A 19,680-nucleotide genomic window follows, 5' to 3' on the forward strand; every position below is an offset into this window, starting at 1 on the left:
ATGTTTAATGTGACCATGGACACAACCTACCATTCTTAACCCTTAGTTTGATGCCACGTCCTCCGCCAGATGTGTCTTTCCCTTTCAGGATAATCCTTATTTTACTGGCGATGGAGAAATAGATGGTCGGTGAAGAGAGATCCGCACGCCTGGAGGCCATCAGCAGAGTATCGTCATACCCTTCACCATTGTACACCATCAACATCCAGTCAGGGGCGAGGTCAACTTCCTCCACCTGAACAAAACAATAGGCGTGATTACTTGTTTGTTCGCGTATTCTACAGGAAGAAACACATATCAATATACCCAAACTCTCATGTCCAGTGCATAACAGTATCATGTGCAGAGTATTCAACAAAGACAGAAAGTATTGCTTCATTGTTACACGAAAAGATATGTAAACATACAATACATGCATCAGCAATTTTATATGTGCTTTATAATTATCAAAGATATGTATGTTTTCTTGCATTTAATGTTTTACATGTGATAAACGTTACCATGAGAGTGACAATTGTATTGTCTGAACTGGACACCAACCACTCCAGTCGGAAGCCGCTGGGCGGGGTGCTGGGGAAGAATGGGGACGTCAAGTCTGTCCACGATGATCCAGCAGTCATAGGACGGACGTCCGTAGAGAGGCCACTGGTTGCTAGGAAAAGAATCAATGTATCGTGCATTTCCCGAAAATAAAATCCACAAAATAATACCAAAAAAAAACAAACACTGTCAGCACCATGAAACTTACACGAGGACCAGGTGAGGTCGAAACCATTTGCTGTAACAGAAGAGTCAGATGTGAGACGCAGCAGCATCATGTTGTTGGTGCTGTAGATGACCTTGTTGTCCAGACTGCCTGTCAGTGTCTCCAACACTCGGGTATCCTGAATCGTCTGGCCTCCAACCCTCACTTCCAGCAAATCCACCTTGTCTTCCAGGCGCACAGAGCGGAACTGAAGGATGCAACACACCAGAATGCAAATCACTCATGCTGTTCATCTCCACTTACAAAAACATATTAACATTAGTGCATGTCAACTTCGCTGATATTATTGAACAATGTGGCAGAGTATCCTCCCCTCCCTTGCACTGAATCATACTTCCCTAACCAGCAGCATGTTCACACTGGAACAGTCGCGAGAGGACGCGTTGGGGATATTATCTATGTTTCATTCCGAGTGTATACATGATGTGCTCAGAACGTTACTTCCTAAACCCCTGCCTACCGTGACACCTAGCTGTGTTCCAGGGGGTGAGATGATGGTCCACATGCAGTCGGCGTTGTTGGCGTAGCCGCTGAAATAGTTGATGCTGCCACTTGCGCCGGTCTTTGTCAATGTGCACTTTGAACCTAAACATATCATGTAAAAAGTGAATTCAACTCAAACTGTGGCTTAGATAAACAAGTAATGAATGTGGATGTACAGCGTTTCAACACAACTAATGCTTCTTTATCGGGTGTAGGTACTTGTTATCAACAAGGCAACCAATTCTGGATTTGTTTCATGAGAGTTCCCTCTACAGTTAGTGTCACTCACTGCAGTCCATCTCGTCCCTGTTGTTGTCGCAGTCGTTGATGCCGTCACACTTCCACTTGTTGTTCAGGCAGCTGCCACGGCCACAGTCGAAAGAACCTGGTAATTAAAAAATGAAATTGATAAATTGCAAATGATCCCGGGGCATTATATTGGCTTTCCATGCCAGTTATTTTCTTTTAAGCTCCAAACCACTGTTTCTTGATTGGCCGATTAAAGGAATAGGAGGGGCTTGTCTTGCATTATGCTCTGAACGATGTCACAGATTCGTATTGTTGTTTATAGTCTTCTGTGTGTCAAATAAGAAGCACGTTAACTTATTATTGTTGACGCTTTACTTAATGCGAATTGATTTCAATATGGTGATTACTTTGTGTCCATGGAGTTGTACATAACTCCACTACACAATATCTGCACATCGCTGTTTTACCTTTATACCTACAAAAACGCCAAAGAAAAAATACAACTGAAAACAAATCGTATAAATAAATACGTCCACAATAATAACTTCACAAACAGCTAAATGATGTTCATGGGTTTGTGTTTGGAAACTATATTTGAAAAACCTTGCATGATACTTGTGTACCTGATGTTCATGTATCGTTATCAAAATCAAAAGAGAGCTTCAATAAAGTGAGACTACGGTAATAGAGAGAACATATGTTGTATTGTTTAAGTACGGAAAGTAACATACCTTCTAAACATGATGGATTCTTGCAAAAGAAAGGGAGACGACTCTGACATGGCACAACCTTCCAGCGACCGTTCTTCTGTACAGCTGCACAATCTCCTTCCTTGACACTGGCTGGGGGCTCGTTAACGTCCCAGTAGCCCTCACAGGGATCTGAGGTCAGGAGAAACACGTTCACCATGTTTACTAAACAGCTCAGTAGCCCTTACGGAATCTGAGGTCAGTAGAAACACACGTCTATGTTTATTAAACATCCCAATAGCCCTGACAGGAATCTGGAGTCAGTAGAAACACATGTCTATGTGTACTTAACATCCAAGTAGCCCTGACAGGAATCTGAAGTCAGGGGAACACATAGCCATGTTTACTTCAATCTTCAATCTATGCATCTTTTCGAAAGCGTTCTACGCTGATACAGCAGGATAATGCTTATATGAATGTAATGGCTCTTGTCGATAATAGCTTCATATTATATTGCTTATCCGTTGTAGACAGAAAAGACATAGTCTAAATTAATATACTGTAATATAATATCATCATATACTTTTGGTCATTTTATAGACATCATTACTTACCTTTAATCTTGTCTCCAACCCAGAACATATTCCATGAGCCTGCCATGTCGGCCAAAGCCTCGTTCTCGACTTCATCTTGTATGTCCAAAGGCATTCCCTGTTCTCTGTTATAAAGCACATACGCTACAGCTTGATATTAGTAATCTACCCCACACCAGCAATCAAGAAGTGGACCAGTGTTAATTTTACAGGAATCTATAAACATGCTAACAAATTCACAGCGTAGCTGAATGTCAGTCTGCGTCTTGATGACATCACGCCTTGGATTTAAAGGAGTTGTCTCCCTCAGTTAATTCCTGCACGTAATGAACGTCGTTGCCCTAACGGTATCATTGTGCAAACAATTCAAGAGACGTTGACATGCCGTGATAACTAACTGCATGCTGTCCTCAGCTCAAGATATGTTTCAGTGCCGTTTTGCTTTAAACGAATTCAAGCACTAGATAGATATCAATAGCGTTGCTATAAATACATGTTTAAGGTGATTGCTATGGTATTCAAGGCGAAAGGATCATGCATGTATACCTCACACACAGTTCCTTGGCATCATCCCATTCCATCGCCTTTGATACTTTGAGATAACAGCTGGTTCCATAAAAAGTCCACCCTGTTAAGAAAACAAAATGACGGTATTCTTTTGATTCTGAGCATTAAGAAGCTATTTAATTTTGATAATGCGAATTATGCACATACATTCCGTCTTTGAAGTAATGGATTTTATCTTGGAATGGAATGTTTGTTTGCGGGGATATTTTGTCGGTCACTGCCATAAAAGGGGGATGGGGGAGAGATTGGTCTTACAACTGATGGGGGAAAGATTGGTCTTACAACTGTGTCCTATTTTGTCGACCATCCATTACTACACTGAGGTTCCAGAGAGCATGCAGAGGCACTAACTCTACACTGGAGAAGTGGTCTGGCCTGCTTTAATGATTGAGAGAAGAAAGGTATCACACATGTTTTATGCAATATCAGCCTGGTGTAAAATGACCCCGCATCTTATCGCGTCTCCTAGCTGTGTCCAGGATCAATTGGTCGTTGGTGCAAATCCCAGATCAGCCCCAGTTATAAACTTAGGTCTGCCGGCACCGTGCTTATGAGTTTCAGGAAAGAGGTAAAACGTCTGCAATATAAGTCTATCCTTTCTACACATGAAACAACAACACATGATTCACCTTTTAGAAGATTTTGTACTAGAAAATTTTAAAATATAACAAAGAAATGCATGATGGTATCGTGTTTCCTCCTTGAGTTTACAACAAGCAATTATTTGTCTTGTGACCTAGGGCCGTCCTCAACTATCAAGGGAATGATTGTTAAGCTCATCAGCACTTCTCCAACCGTGTTCCCATAAGTGTATTCGTCAATACTTGACCCACCTCTGCCAACTCCAAAAGGCGTGCTTAGTGAATAAGGGACCTACCGGTTAACTCAGTGATATTGTGGATGTTTTAACAAACAAATATTCTTTTTTTAAATCAATTCTTTTCAGGATTTGAAGAACTGAAATGAAATATACTATTCCAAGTTTGATGAGGATCAAATTTTGCTGATATAAAAACTCATCCAAAAATTGATATTGAAATGTCCCGGTACACAATCAATGGATAACTCCTACAGGACCTGAACGACCTGAACGAGAAGCACGAAGTGCTTGAAACCTGTGTTTGGACATTTAATTTTGTGTATTAACTAAATGCACCTCAGTGTCAAATACGTCTTTTGACAAGCACAGAATTAAGCAGATGCATCGGCAAGCTTAAAACTGGGTCAACACAAAGTCACGCTGGGAACGTCTTTGATGTCAGCCAAAGTGTGATCAGCAAGGCATGAAATGGTACCAGACGTTTGGATCAGACAGACAGATGGACGGCAGCGTTCCACCACATAGCGGAAAGACAGGTTCCTTCTGATTGCTGCAAGACGTCATCACTTCGTTACTGCCATCACACTCAGAAATAACAATGCGTTACCATCTCCGTGAGACTCGTCTGCTGTCATGGAAGGCATGCATTTGCATCCAACTGACCCGACATCAGAGCAAGGCACTCGTGGATATGGCTAGTGTTTAAAGCGTTCGCTCGTTACGCCGAAGATTCGACATGGGTACAATGTATAAAGCCCATTTCTGGTGTCCCCCGCCGTGATATTGCCGGAATATAGCTAACAGCGGCGTAAAACCATACTAACTCTACTCACTTACTCACCTGGAGGACAGACGAGCGTGAGGTTGCCTATTTTCTGGGTAGTCTGGCCGCGACTCTGAAATATAGACAAGTATGATATGATTGTTATTGACTGCATTATTTCGTGGACATACAGACTAGGCCAGTAGGAAAATCCCCTAATTTAATGACACCTAGACATTGCAAAGTGCGTGAATTCCTGTTGATGATAGTCTATAACTGATTTACAGTTCCATCTGCTACAACAGAAAGTGTGAACAGCATTTATACATGCACAGATTGTGAAACTGTTGGAAGAGATATCAAGTTGTTACCAACCACTCTATGGTGGACACAAGTTCATTTTGATCATCAAAACTGATAAAAAAACTTGACATTTTTATGATTATGGGAGCATGTCTACCTGACAATGGATATGTCAACTTGACTTAATTTGGAATGGACCGTTTGCTGCTTCTAGATATTTACTTAAATCTTTAAGTTGCAGTAAACATTCAAGTAGGAATGAGTGAGTGAGTTGGATTTAATGCCGCTTTCGACAGTATTCCAGTCACATCACGGCGTGTCAGATTAATGTGGGAGGAAAGCCCGAAGTGATGCAGGTCTCAGACGTTTACCACTTCGGTGAAACCCACGAGCAGCGTATGGTGCTGACAAACCTAGAAACATAATAGGGGCGAACATGGATTCGAACCCACAATTATAGGTTTCTGGCGTGCCCAAGGGACGCAACTCTGCAGAACTGCAGAGCGAATCGCGGCTCCTTAGACGACTGGGCCACCCGTGCCCCCCCCTCCCCCTCCCCCCCCCCCCCCCCCCCCCCCCCCCTCCCAAAATAGGAATGAAGAATACCAACATATTTGACACTTGATGCAAGTATGTTTAAAGGGAGACAACTCAAGTATGGCCTTGCCACACATCACCTCGTTAATTGTTAATTTTCCTAATAATTAATCCCAATTCAATTTTCTATCATCATAATCTGTATTTGTTCACCAAATATGGCAAATAATCACCAATATGTCTTTAAAGACATCCTAATTTAAGCCTGCATGAAGAAATCATTTTCCCCTTTTTGTACCATATTTTCCCAAATAAATAAAAGGGTTAAAAATATATTTGCCAGAGGTTGATTTTGGTGGGGTTTGGTATGGTGTGACAGAATATGTATATGGTTCATTTTAACATAAAATTTGTCTGTTATCAAAAATGTCTAGGTGTTTCAATTTTTCTACTGGCCTAAACCAAACAAGTTGTATAAAGAACAGCAGAAGGCGGATAAGTTCATTTGTAAGTAGGGATATAAGTGTCTGGCATCAACATATAACGGGAAGACAGTATATCTGGAGCACACCCTGACTCACTTTCACATTGACGATATTAAATTCAACTCCGCCATCGAGTATGGGAGATAGTTCTGTGGACATATGATTATTTTATTTCAATGAATGCGACGTTCCTGTGTAGATACTAGTACATGCTTGATAACGGGTAAGTATCGACACAAAGTCGCATTCACTGCTTTAAAGAAGGTGTGTATCCATAGAACTGTCTCTCTTGTTCGGCATGCCAACTTCTCATTGGCACTTCACCATCCATTTGACAAGTCGTGGTGTATATGAAAACATATATGATACAGAGATGTCTGGTGTAGGGATGGCTGGGTTGGAGATGGGCGGTGTAGGGCTTGGTGGGGTAGAGATGGGTGGTGTTGGGATAGCTTAGTTAGAGATAGTTGGGATAGGGTTGGGTGGTGTAGAGATAGGTGGTGTCGATCTGGATGGTGTAGGGATAGCTGGATTAGAGATGGGTGTTGTAGAGATGGGTAGGGTAGAGATTGGTGGTGTAGAGATGGGTAGGGTAGAGATGGGTGGTGTAGGGCTTGTCGGGGCTGCGATGGGTGAGGCAGGGATGGGTTGAGTACTGTTTGGTAGGGCAGCAATGGGTGAGGCAGGGGTGTGTGGTTTTGGGATGGATGGGGCAGCGATGGGTGAGGCAGGGATTTGTGGGAGAGACACGGGTGGTGCAGACGGCGGGGAGAAAGGCGGGAGGGGATTAAATACAAGAGCGGTGTTCATTTTCATTCAAAGTAAACAGTGTTCCAACAACCTTGTCCTTTCTGTGTGAGTGTGTGCTAACAAGATCACTGAAGTCGGTCACCGGGGACACGCGCCATGTCAATATATCTGCGCAGAAGTAAATCATGTCCACTACACATGTTTCACAATATAAAATACCACGAAGTAAATTCAGCTTTTGTTATTTTCGTTGATTTGACGATAACATGTCCTTCACGTGATTTCTTCAACAAGCAGTTTGTGTTCAAATCCAGGGCCTTTCATTTGCCAAGCTCCGCCTATCGTGACTTTACGCTTCGGCGAGCGGCTTGATTGGGGTATTGTCATCCGACGCTGACTGCGCTCAACCAGGAAGTCCTCCCGTCATACAAAGGTGCTTATGACTTTGTACATCTTCGATTTCTGTACCATTCATATTTAAGTTAGGTCTGCAACTAGGGTTTACGTTACGGGTAAATTGAATAGATTCAGTTTTTGGGGGGACTAAATTTAACTTGCCAAATGGCAGCCCATTCTGAAATTCTGTCCAAGTCATTATTGAGATCACGAGCCGCTATATCAGGATCTTCTATGATCACATACATTGTACATTTATTGACGCTGTTGTTTTTATGAATATGAAAGATTCAAGTTCTTTCCATATTGCTTGGAATCCTGCGCGTTAAAGAGAGAAATTGAACAGTTTAGAAAGGATTGGAGCTATACCGTCAGCTGTACTTTTAAGTATCTTATACCCAACGTCATCAGGGCCAGTTGCCTTTGTGGTTTCCACGGACAGTATTTTATCTCCAACTTCATGTTCCATCAAAATTACATTTGCTAACAGTTTATCAATTTGATCTAGTTCTAAAGTTGGAAGGTCCAAATCGGGATTACATATGAGGGATTGGTCCACAAAGAAGGTATTGAAATTATAGCAATATCCTTGGAATTATCATACATCTATCCCCACATGTGATGTCGGATGGAGTGACTCTCATATTTACAAGTGACTTCACTGAGTCCACGTATAGTGTGTTGGCTATCACTGTGTCCATTTCGTTCTGGGAATGAGGAACTGTGCATGTGCGTCTCCCAAGCTTAAAAGCCACCACAACGAACCGCCGAGTTGCCATCTGAGCTCCAGACAAGCTGGCTATCAGACAGTGCGACAGATGTTCAGGCTCTCAAAACACTGTACATGGTGGCGTATGCTTTCTCTGCAATGCGTGAGTTATCTCTTTGGTGACACCTCCGTGCAAGAGTATTGTCAAAACAAACGTAATCAGGGTGAACTGAGGATTAGAATCAACGACCATAGGTTTCGGGCACTCTACTCAGTGAATGTACAACTTGGCCACCGTGTTCCACTTTACTCTTGTTTAAGTCTTCACCTTTGAGACATGTTCCAATGCTTGCTATCATCTGCTTTTCACCCAAACAAAAGGCACTAATGTTTTAGATCCACTTGTACTCAAATACATATATTCAGATATACTGAAACACTCTTAGCAGTTGGTCGGTAAACGCCATTATCTACATCCCGCAAATACTTGTTCATTACCTTATATTGGTTTTTGAAAGACATCTTCTTGTCTGATTAGCTCACACCATAATTGTAATGGATTCAGAAGCACATCTGTATCTATCGGAAGACGGGCCTCTGCTACAGACACAGTAAGTTTCGGGTACTCGGGAGGTAAAACTAGGAATCGTACATGCATGAATCTTTTCACAACAAAGGGAATGGTTCGTTATTGCCGGCCTTGACTGTGTTCCGTTTCATCTCATCAGTCAGCTCACGACACATAAAATTATCACCCCCCTTTCACCTTGATCACTGATTTTCTGATACATTTTTATAATAAGTGAAATCTCTAATCTGTGTAATTCTTAATTTATGTGCCATGCTGCATATTATTATCCAATATGTATCCCATGGCACTATAACATATACTATCGACATGTAGACTTGCTGGGTCTTCTTGTTATTTTGAGAATGCTTCAGTAATTCCTCTGAATGTTTTCAGTTAACAAAATGATTTATGCCAAAACGTGCGCACTAAAACAACACATATACACTTAAACAACACATATACACTAAAACACTCACAACTAAAACATTTGTACACTAAACCAACACATGTACATGTGTGGGTTGAGGCAACGACTCCAACAAATCTACAGCGTGAAAAACACTCACTCATTTATACCCAACCAACAATACTTTACAACGAGCACTTGAACATTATAGCCTAAATACGATCGCTCTGACCAGGAAGAGTAATAGTAGACCGCAGAAAACATCCACGGACAAAGGGATAGATAAAACCACCAGGGAATCGGAAACCTGTCTGACAACCTGATACAGCTTATTGTCTGAAATCTCCACACCTCTATCAAGTTTATGCACGACACAGGTGCGCCTGGCAAAGAGAGTTAATGTGCTCTCCCTATGCTTATCTACCAACTCTATTCCCAGACATTTCAACACGGTGTTGACATAGTTTGATCATCGTTTGTGATTCAATAGAATTATCTACGAGTGAGTGCATGTCTATTGCACCGTTTCGGGTCTTGTGAATATAAGAGCACTTTATGTTACATGGGTATATTCTAATCACGATGCCGCACTATGACTGAGTCGTGTTGACCTCACATTGTTGCGCCAGTAAGAGCTGGGAGTTGTAATGTGGGTAATATCTCTTTTGTGCTGCTCTGATGATTTCCGTCTTTTGTCTTTTGTGACTAGATACAACAATGTAAAGGAATTCTGTCTATGTAATGTTGTATATTTTCGAAACCCTGATATACCTTTCAGATTGTACCTGAACGATTGTATTGTCAAGTACATGGTTGTTCTCACAATCTGTTTTACAGTCAGTGTCGTGTCGGATGTCGTCATTACCTGTAAACCTACCATCACATTAGGTGTTGTCGAGAACATGACTGGTGGTAATATCGCAGTTCTAGACAACACCCAATGCGACTTTGGTGGTAGTACCACAGTCCAAATAACAACATCAAATACGATTTTGTTGTAATATCGCTGTTTTCAACAACACCTAATATGACTTTGGTGGTAATATCGCAGTTCACCGTGTCCACAACACCCTCTATGACTTTGGTGTTAGTATCGGTGTTCCAATGACAACATCCAAAATGATTATGCTGTAATATCGCTGTTCTCACTAACTCTCAGTAAGACTCCGGTGTTAGTGTCTCGACAACATTGTGACATTGGTGGTAATATGGCAGTTCTACAGGCCGACAACGCCCAATGTGACTGCGGGTAGTATCTCAGTTCTCGACAACACTCAATGTGACATTGGTGGTAATATGACAGTTCTCCAGGTCGACAAAGCCCAATATGACTGCGGGTAGTACCTCAGTTCTTGACAACACTAATGTGACATTGGTGGTAATATGACAGTTCTCCAGGTCGACAAAGCCCAATATGACTGCGGGTAGTACCTCAGTTCTTGACAACACTAATGTGACATTGGTGGTAATATGACAGTTCTCCAGGTCGACAACGCCCAATGTGACTGCGGGTGGTATCTCAGTTCTCGACAACACTCAATGTGACATTGGTGGTAATATGACAGTTCTCCAGGTCGACAAAGCCCAATATGACTGCGGGTAGTATATCAGTTCTCGACAACACTCAATGTGACATTGGTGGTAATATGACAGTTCTCCAGGTCGACAACGCCCAATATGACCGCGGGTAGTATCTCAGTTCTCGACAACACACATGTGACATTGGTGGTAATATGACAGTTCTCCGGGTCGACAACGCCCAATATGACTGCGGGTAGTATCTCAGTTCTCGACAACACACATGTGACATTGGTGGTAGTTTCAAACTGCGACATTACCACCAAAGCCATCTTGGGTGTTGTTGAGAACTGAAATACTACCACCAAGGTCATATTGGGCGTTGTCGACACGGAGCTCAATTTAAGAACACTTCTGGTAATTAACATGCATTGATAGATGCATTCTGGTAGACCACCTTGAATGAGTGTTGGATACGTTTTCCTCATCACGAATAGAGTCCATTTCATTTGGGTCAAACGTGTCATGTTTTGGGGATTTATCTCACTGAGACGCACCAGAACAGTAACAGAAGATAAAAGGAATTCAGTGGATGAATGAGTGGTTTGGGTTTTGAAAACAAAATAACCAGGTACAGCGCAGGTCGGCACGGGTGGCCCAGTCGTTTCGTGACCCGATTCGCTGTGATGGGTTGTGTCCCTCGGGCGAGCCAGAAACCGATGATTGTGGGTTCGAATCCCGGTTCGCCCCGATTATGTTTTTAGATTTGTCAGCACCATACCCGTGCTCGGGGGTTTCACAGAAGTGGTAAATGTCTGAGACCTGCATCATTTCGGGCTTTCATCCTACAATAAGCTGGCGCGCCGTGATATAACTGGAATACTGTTAAAAACGGCGTTAAACCCAACTCACTCACTCACACACTCACTCAGCGCAGGGGATGAGTTTTGTGGTCTTCCAAACGACAAACAACTTACACACAATTGAAAAGAAAATTTGTGAAATCTTGTGAAAAAAAATAGGGTAGTGAGGTTTGTGTGTGCGGGGGATTGGCAGATAATTTGAGGAATAGCTTACTCGAAATAAGTTTCAAAATATGATTGCTGTCTTCATATCACGCCGAAAGTTATCCCTAACGCCCCGTATTTATAATTATAGAAAGACGGTATCTCCGAAAAGACGGAATATATTCACAGACGTATATCACACAAGAAAAGTACATCACACTGGAGTACATCACAATGGAGCACATAACTCTGTAGAAAATCATACTCGAGTACACTGGAAAACATAACACATGGGTACATTACACTGACCATTGGCACAACACTCTGGAGCACTCCAAACTAGAGTAAATCAAATGTATAACTTAGTTAATGCATTTTCCCTATTTACACTGCAGAATAGCTGGCTATTAATGCCCACCTTCCTCGTTCAGAGAAACAAAGGAAGACAACTAGGGAGTATATCAGTACTGATCTACTTACTGCAGTGAAAACTGCCATCCCCAGCACCAGCAGAAGAAGACGTGTACGGCTCTCCATGGTTGGGAAGGATCTGTCCGCCAAGCCATCCAGATACATCCTTTCCTACTGCCTCGAGTTGACAGAGCGGTAACAGGAGTTTCAGTTTAGTCTGTGGAGGGAACGAGAGGGATCTCCCACCCGTGACTGACTGAGGTTAGCTTTACTGCACTATTTGTGTGATCTGTCTTTTGTGGTGCTCTGCTTTATGGTGTGTTTTGTAATCGACAATTCCGCTGTACACCGGGTGCACACAACAACCACCACTACACAGAATGCAAACAACAAACCTTGACTACAACGGCTGTATACGACAACCCGTCTCTACAGCAGGTGCACACAACAACCTCCACTACATCGGGTGCACAAAACACCTTCACTACACCGGGTGAACAAAACAACCTCCACTACGCCGGGTGCACACAACAACCTCCACTACACCAGGTGCACACAACAACCTCCACTACACCGGGTGCACACAAAAAAAACTTAACTACACCAGGTGCACACAACCCTCCTCAACACCAGGTGCACACAACAACTCTACTCAACACCGGGTGCACACAACCTCCACCACATCAGGTGCACGCAACCCTCCTCAACACCAGGTGCACACAACGACCACTACTAGACCAGGTGCACACAACAACCCCCTCAACACCAGGTGCACACAACAACCTCCTCTACACCAGGTGTACAAAACAACCCCCTCTACACCAGGTGCACACAACCTCCACTACACCAGGTACACACAACAACCCCCTCTACACTTGGTGCACACAACAACCTCCACCACATCAGGTGCACGCAACCCTCCTCAACACCACCTAACTCTACTCAATACCGGGTGCACACAACGACCACTACTACACCAGGTGTACAAAACAACCCCCTCTACACAAGGTGCACACAACCTCCACTACACCAGATGCACACAACAACCCCTCAACACCAGGTGCACACAACAACCCCCCTCTATACCAGGTGCACACAACAAACCCCACTACACCAGGTGCACACAACAACCCCTCTACACCAGGTGCACACAACAACCCCCTCTACACCAGGTGCACACAACAACCCCTCTACACCAGGTGCACACAACAACCCCCACTACACCAGGTGCACACAACAACCCCCCTCTACACCAGGTGCACACAACAACCCCCACTACACCAGGTGCACACAACAACCCCCTTTACACCAGGTGCACACAACAACCCCCCTCTACACCAGGTGCACACAACAACCCCCTCTACACCAGATGCACACATCAACCCCCTCTACACCAGGTGCACACAACCCCCCTCTACACCAGGTGCACACAACAACCCCCCTCTACACCAGGTGCACACAACAACCCCCTATACACCAGATGCTCACAGCACCCTTCCTCAACATCAGATGCACACAACAACCCCTCAACACCAGGTGCACACAACAACCCCCCTCTATACCAGGTGCACACAACAAACCCCACTACACCAGGTGCACACAACAACCCCCTTTACACCAGGTGCACACAACAACCCCTCTACACCAGGTGCACACAACAACCCCCCTCTACACCAGGTGCACACAACAACCCCTCTACACCAGGTGCACAGAACAACCCCCACTACACCAGGTGCACACAACAACCCCCCTCTACACCAGGTGCACACAACAACCCCCACTACACCAGGTGCACACAACAACCCCCTTTACACCAGGTGCACACAACAACCCCCCTCTACACCAGGTGCACACAACAACCCCCTCTACACCAGATGCACACATCAACCCCCTCTACACCAGGTGCACACAACCCCCCTCTACACCAGGTGCACACAACAACCCCCCTCTACACCAGGTGCACACAACAACCCCCTATACACCAGATGCTCACAACACCCTTCCTCAACATCAGGTGCACACAACATCCCCCTTTACACCAGATGCATACAATAAACCCCCCCCCCCCCCCCCCCCCCCCCCCACCTTTTACTGCAGACTTTGCAAAGTTCACTTTACAGTTTCTTGATTTGCTGGAATTAGGGACTTACTTGACAGACAGAAAACTAAATCCATCTCCTGCTTGTTTGGAGAGCCACGCTGACTTCCATTGGACAAGTGTCCAATATGAGTTCTTGTGACTGTCACAAACAACATATACGATCAGAACCTGGTGGAAACACTTGCACACGTCACAAACACTGGTGACTTCCCCGGGCATCCAGGTTTTACAAATCTTGACCTTGATGATAACTGCTTGCTTCATGACCAGATTATGGGTTTCTTTGGGCGATTTCCGATGCTTTATAAGGGGAGATAATCGGACAATTTCTTTTCAAGCGCTTCAGTTCTGGATCTGAGTATGTGCGTTTCTTTCAGGCTTCAGTCCATCACTCCAACGGCATCTTCCACAACTTTCTTCCAGGTATGACAGCTGTGGAATGTAATAAGGTGCTAAAGCCTGAACTGTTCTAAATAACATTTGGATATTAAACATGATAAAGTACATTTAATGTGCTGAAGACGTCTTTTAAGGTCCTGGAGACATGTGAGACTTTAAATATGGATACTATTACCCCAATCGTCCAAGCTCTTGGAATATATATCCTGATTATAATATGAAATTGAATAGTAAAATAGACATCTTGACAAATATTAACCTTGTTGTCTTGTAGAGAGAGGCACACAGGTAAAAATCTTGTCTGACGATGTAATAATACAGAGAACATTGGAATATAAAACATTCTGAACTACGTACAGCTCTGTTTTGGAAGAAACACTAACCACAGCAGGTTGCAAACTCTACAGGTGTAGTCCTTTAAAGTGCCATGTACTGTAACCTTTATCATTGGATGTGATTTTCATTATTGGACGTGCAGGCTTCCATAAATAAATGGTCTTATTTCATGTGTACGTCACTGTCGAAAACTGGTGACGCCGCTTACTGTATACAAAAACTTGGCGAGCCCCTACCGCGACTGGTGTGAGAGAATGGCAAACAATTATTCGATGTTAGATGTCAAACCTGACGAGAAACGAGTATGGATTTGCACTTTAACATATATCTAACTGTTGAAAATTGAGAAAATAACGACAAAAGCATTGACAAAATGTGATCCTGAATATAAAAAGGCCAAACTTTGAACTTTACGACAACGGCAACATTGAGCAAGCAACATATTATCAGGTGATACACAAAGGGAGACCACTCCCAACTAACGTATGAACGATGAATAGCTGTCTATGACTTATCAAAAAGTATACTGTTATTACTGTAGTCTGCATACATCCTCCGTTTGTTTTCTTCCCACATTATCTAAACGATATGTTGTTTCACACAATGGACTAACAGTTCTTGTTACCTGCCACACATGTGTCACCGTTTGTTACGAATTGTGATGTTGGTCACTGCACAGGTATGTATCCCAGATGCGTGTGTTAGATGTATCCCGTCTATCCCGCTCCAGTCCTCTTGCATGGCGGGTGAGATGGCTGTTCCTGTTCATCTAACCAGGAAATACGCCAGTATTGTGTCCTTTCATCAGCTGGCCTGTCATGTTACATGCTGATAGTGATTTGAAAAGTAAAAAAACCATGTGCGTTAAATATGATTATCGTTTACAAATATGTTTCTATTATTTTGATTTAGGAAGGGGGTCTACTTTTGATAATGATATGAACATTAATAAAGAATTTTGTTTCCTTTATGCCATCCAATCGTGACTTGAAAATATCTGGAAACTGAGTATAAATCAGAATGATTTGGTGAATGCGGTTTAATGCCACAGTCAGCAATATGCTGCCACAGGTTTGATCTCCTTGAAATCAGCTCATGTAACAAGAGCAGGAAGTACTGCTGACCCATACCTGGCTGGAATCCCCTCAGTGGTTTTATGTGGAGAGCATATTACACAATGTAATTAAGTTGATGTAGACACAAGACAAAATCCTCAGACTACCTTTAGACAGAAGCCTGAAGCCCATTTCTGGTGTTTTCATTGCTTTGGGAAATTTAACAGTGTCATCATTGAACAACTCGTCCATAAGTTTTTCATTGCCTTGCCCCTTTAACTTATCTATAGCCTTGATTAGCTCACATCAACTTATGTCTATATACATTTTCTCTGCAATATTACTCATGCGTTTATTAGCTGGGTTTCCTTTACCATCGTGTGTTTCCCTTCTAATAGACTCATACGCATCTCTATTGTTTTGTAAACAACAAGTGGTAACTGAAATTAATAAGTAAACGAATGTTTGAATATATTTTGATGCTTCAAAATGCATTACATGTTCAAAAGGGATCCTGTAGTGTAGCAACAGACATTATGTTAGTAATACATTATAATAATGTTCCTTACAAGTCAGGGGGTGATCCTTATCAAAACTGAAAACAACCCCCATCGAACTGAATGGTACAACATAAGGCCATTGTCTGGAGATGATATCACCAACAATGTTGTTTGTGTGTTATGTTTCATTGCAGCTACTCGCTTACAGATGTGTATATCGTCAATGCATTACTTTAGATAAGGCAGTACAAATACACGTAGCTGTGTTTTAGTGATATTGTGGAAACTAACACTTCTTGGACATAAAATACAACTTATGTCTACCAGGCATCATTTTCCAATTGTTATATGAAGGGTTGGAAAGCAAAACAGCCTAAGTCATACTTAGGTTGTTTTCCTACAGGATTTTAATGACTAAGGTTCTTTTGCATTTAAGAAATACTGATTTAGGCTGTCTCGCCTCTATCTTTTTAGATCAAAATACGATATTTTTCCATTTTCCACGATATGAACAAGTAACTCTATTATTCTCTACCATGGTTATAATTGTTTTCCCTTTTGCTAAAAGTTAGCAGAAAGATTTTTTCATTTCCTTGTACAATTTAAAAAGTAGCGTTTTATACCTCTCCTGAAAAGTTGCAAAAGTGACAGGCTGGTTTGCTTTGCAACCATTCATATGTTTCACATAAAACAAATGTTTAAGATACCATAAAGGTATCATTGATGCGACATTGTAGTAAGATGGGTTTAACGCCGCTTTAAACAGTATTCCAGTTATATCAGGGCTGGTCAGCTTAATGTGGTGAAACCCTCAAGCACTGGTATGGTGCTGACAAATGTAGAAACAAGCGGTGTGAACCGGGTAGGCTATGAAGTGGAGGGAATCCAGGATTATATTTTAAGCATGAAGGCCAAGGTAACACTAATAAAATTTGAAAATTCCTTTGAAATCCTTTGCCCTCTTGTAACAGTGGCAAAGGAAGGATTACCGTTTGGCTTTCTTAAAACTCGATGATCCGTGCTCCCCGTCTTTGGCCGCAGGATGGGAACGGCGATCCGAATTACGCTTGATAAAACAACAAATTCCTACTCAGAAAGTGCTCTTCACTGAGAACAGCGATCCCTGTACTGGCCAACGCAGACACTGCAAACATTGTGTGGATCAGACGATGAAAAACAACGTATGCACAGCAACACGGGCATTTCTCCATAATGAATGAGAACACCATTGGCAATGCTTGATGGTAAATCAAAGCAAAAAAACACCCAAAAATCTTCAATTCTTAAGGCAAGTCTCGACACCTTGACTGTGAGAAAGAGAAGGGCTTGCAAGGAATACTAAGTAGTCAAGTATGCTGAGGTCAGATTGAACAGGATTGATTGGTGCATAACCCAGATGGACAAATGATGACAATGGTGGTGAATAGTGATGTGTTGGGGTGAAGTGTGTTGTGAAGGTTGAAGGAAGAGATATGCTTTTTGTGAGATAGGATAAGTTTAGATATTGTTTTTTCAACAGTAGCAAAAGTATATTTTTTCAAGATTTTTCAGTGACAATTTGTTTTGTTTTTTTCAGAAAATTAAATGGTTGACCCCTTTGCAAGTAGATTTGACGTGTTGCCATAAGACCTTGATGCTCCCTTGTACAACTACTCTTCGGGGAACAGTCAACTTCTTCGGCGATCAGGTCTATTGTGTTTGTGTACAAGATTCAAAGAAGGTAACTCTCCCGGTGTCATAGGACCGCCTCCGTGGTCTAGTTGTAGAGCGTCCGCCCGGAGAGCGGAAGGTAAGGGGTTCGATCCCCGGCCGCGTCATACCAAAAGACGTTAAAAGATGGCACTTGTTGTTACCCTGTCTGGCGCTCGGCATTAAGGGGCTAAAACAAGGACTGGTCGGCTCGGAGTCAGTATACTGTGTCTGAGTGGGGTATTCATGTTAAACTGTGAGCTAGCACTATAAATCGGCATCAGTCCGGACTAGTACAAGCAGCCACACAAACACACACACGTACATGCACGTCGCTATATAAGTGCAATAATCTTGGACGCGACGTTAAACCCAATTTCACCTCACCTCACCTCCGGTGTCATAACAGCACTAGACGTTTTAAGGGCGTTTCAGTCAATTACTGCCTCTGACAATTATCACATGTAAACGTTACAGTAATCACTACCGTCACATTACACTACTCACTACTCACTACTCTAATCAGTCTTGACCATTTGATTTTTAAATGTCAGATCCCTCTTGTACATATGGGTTAGGATTCCCGTTTAATATTGATCCGATACAACATACAGCACCATTATATCCCTCAGGATTAGATCTAGTCAGGAGATCCCCATGGTTACTTAGCAACAACCTCTTCCAACCACCATACGATTGCTGCAGTAAACCCACTGTCAGGAAGTTGGAAGTGTTTTGGTAGTTATTCTGACAATAAAAGGACACGTGACAATACTGGGGTAAGTTGTTGGGACAACACAAGAAGGCCGAGAAGCGGTTGTTAGGGTTTATGTACATTTAAACTCTAACTGATTAAACACATCCAGATGTACACATCACAGGTGCGGCACATATTTTAAATCTCCACATTGTAATACATATTTTATCTAAAATCTAATCTGCGTTAAAGTCATATCTAACAATTCTTAGTGTAATTTTGAAAATAATCTGATAGTTGTTGCAGGTTGATTTATTATTTTCAAAATTTCATTTCGGACACTATCAGAATCTGTAAAATACCTCATGCGTGTTAACTGAACCATGACCCTTAAAGTTTTACTGTATGTAAAATTGAACTGCTCTCCCACAGCCATACTTCCCTTGTTTAATGAACGGTGGTTTCACTGCATGAAAAGTCAGCTTTGTATGATTTTTGTTTTGTTTGTTTGTTGTTTAATGACACGCTCAGCAATATTCCAGCTGTATGACGGCGGTGGCTTACTATGAATATACCTTGTGGGGAACAGTGCCAAGGCAATATATGTTCGTGAATGTTGAACGAATGAATCCAACAAGCAATTTAAGACAAGAAAAGGAATAATAGAATGACAGTATTTATAAATATTTAAAGTCATATGTAAGCCCTTTATGTTTATGAAGGATTTTTTTACCACTTTGATCGCCCTCTGTGCTGGTGTATGAAATATGTGTAACTTAGTTTCAGGTTTCTTGCAAACGGTTGGATTTGATTCAGCAAGGCGTTGTGTTACCTAATAGTCATGTGAACTTCAGTTTCACCGACAGTTGTGTTAACAACA

At 42.4% G+C, this 19,680-nt stretch overlaps 1 protein-coding gene across 1 annotated transcript in view; it reads right to left on the reverse strand.

Moving 5' to 3' along the window:
• The window catches only part of LOC139469398 (uncharacterized), a 103,270-nt gene extending 90,134 nt beyond the window's left edge, over positions 1 to 13,136 (reverse strand). Inside the window, exons 1-10 of the mRNA XM_071251562.1 lie at positions 12,093 to 13,136; positions 5,009 to 5,063; positions 3,327 to 3,408; positions 2,802 to 2,905; positions 2,230 to 2,379; positions 1,539 to 1,634; positions 1,227 to 1,351; positions 749 to 953; positions 501 to 652; positions 31 to 235 (exon numbers count right to left, since the gene is read on the reverse strand). Coding sequence (XP_071107663.1) covers positions 31 to 235; positions 501 to 652; positions 749 to 953; positions 1,227 to 1,351; positions 1,539 to 1,634; positions 2,230 to 2,379; positions 2,802 to 2,905; positions 3,327 to 3,408; positions 5,009 to 5,063; positions 12,093 to 12,188 — 1,270 coding nt within the window. The 5' untranslated portion in view covers positions 12,189 to 13,136. The remainder of the gene's footprint in view (positions 1 to 30; positions 236 to 500; positions 653 to 748; positions 954 to 1,226; positions 1,352 to 1,538; positions 1,635 to 2,229; positions 2,380 to 2,801; positions 2,906 to 3,326; positions 3,409 to 5,008; positions 5,064 to 12,092) is intronic.
• Between the last annotated feature and the right edge of the window lie 6,544 nt (positions 13,137 to 19,680).

Source organism: Haliotis cracherodii, unplaced genomic scaffold (assembly GCF_022045235.1).
Source record: "Haliotis cracherodii isolate W230 unplaced genomic scaffold, xgHalCrac1.p SCAF_2, whole genome shotgun sequence".
Classification (NCBI taxonomy): domain Eukaryota; kingdom Metazoa; phylum Mollusca; class Gastropoda; order Lepetellida; family Haliotidae; genus Haliotis; species Haliotis cracherodii.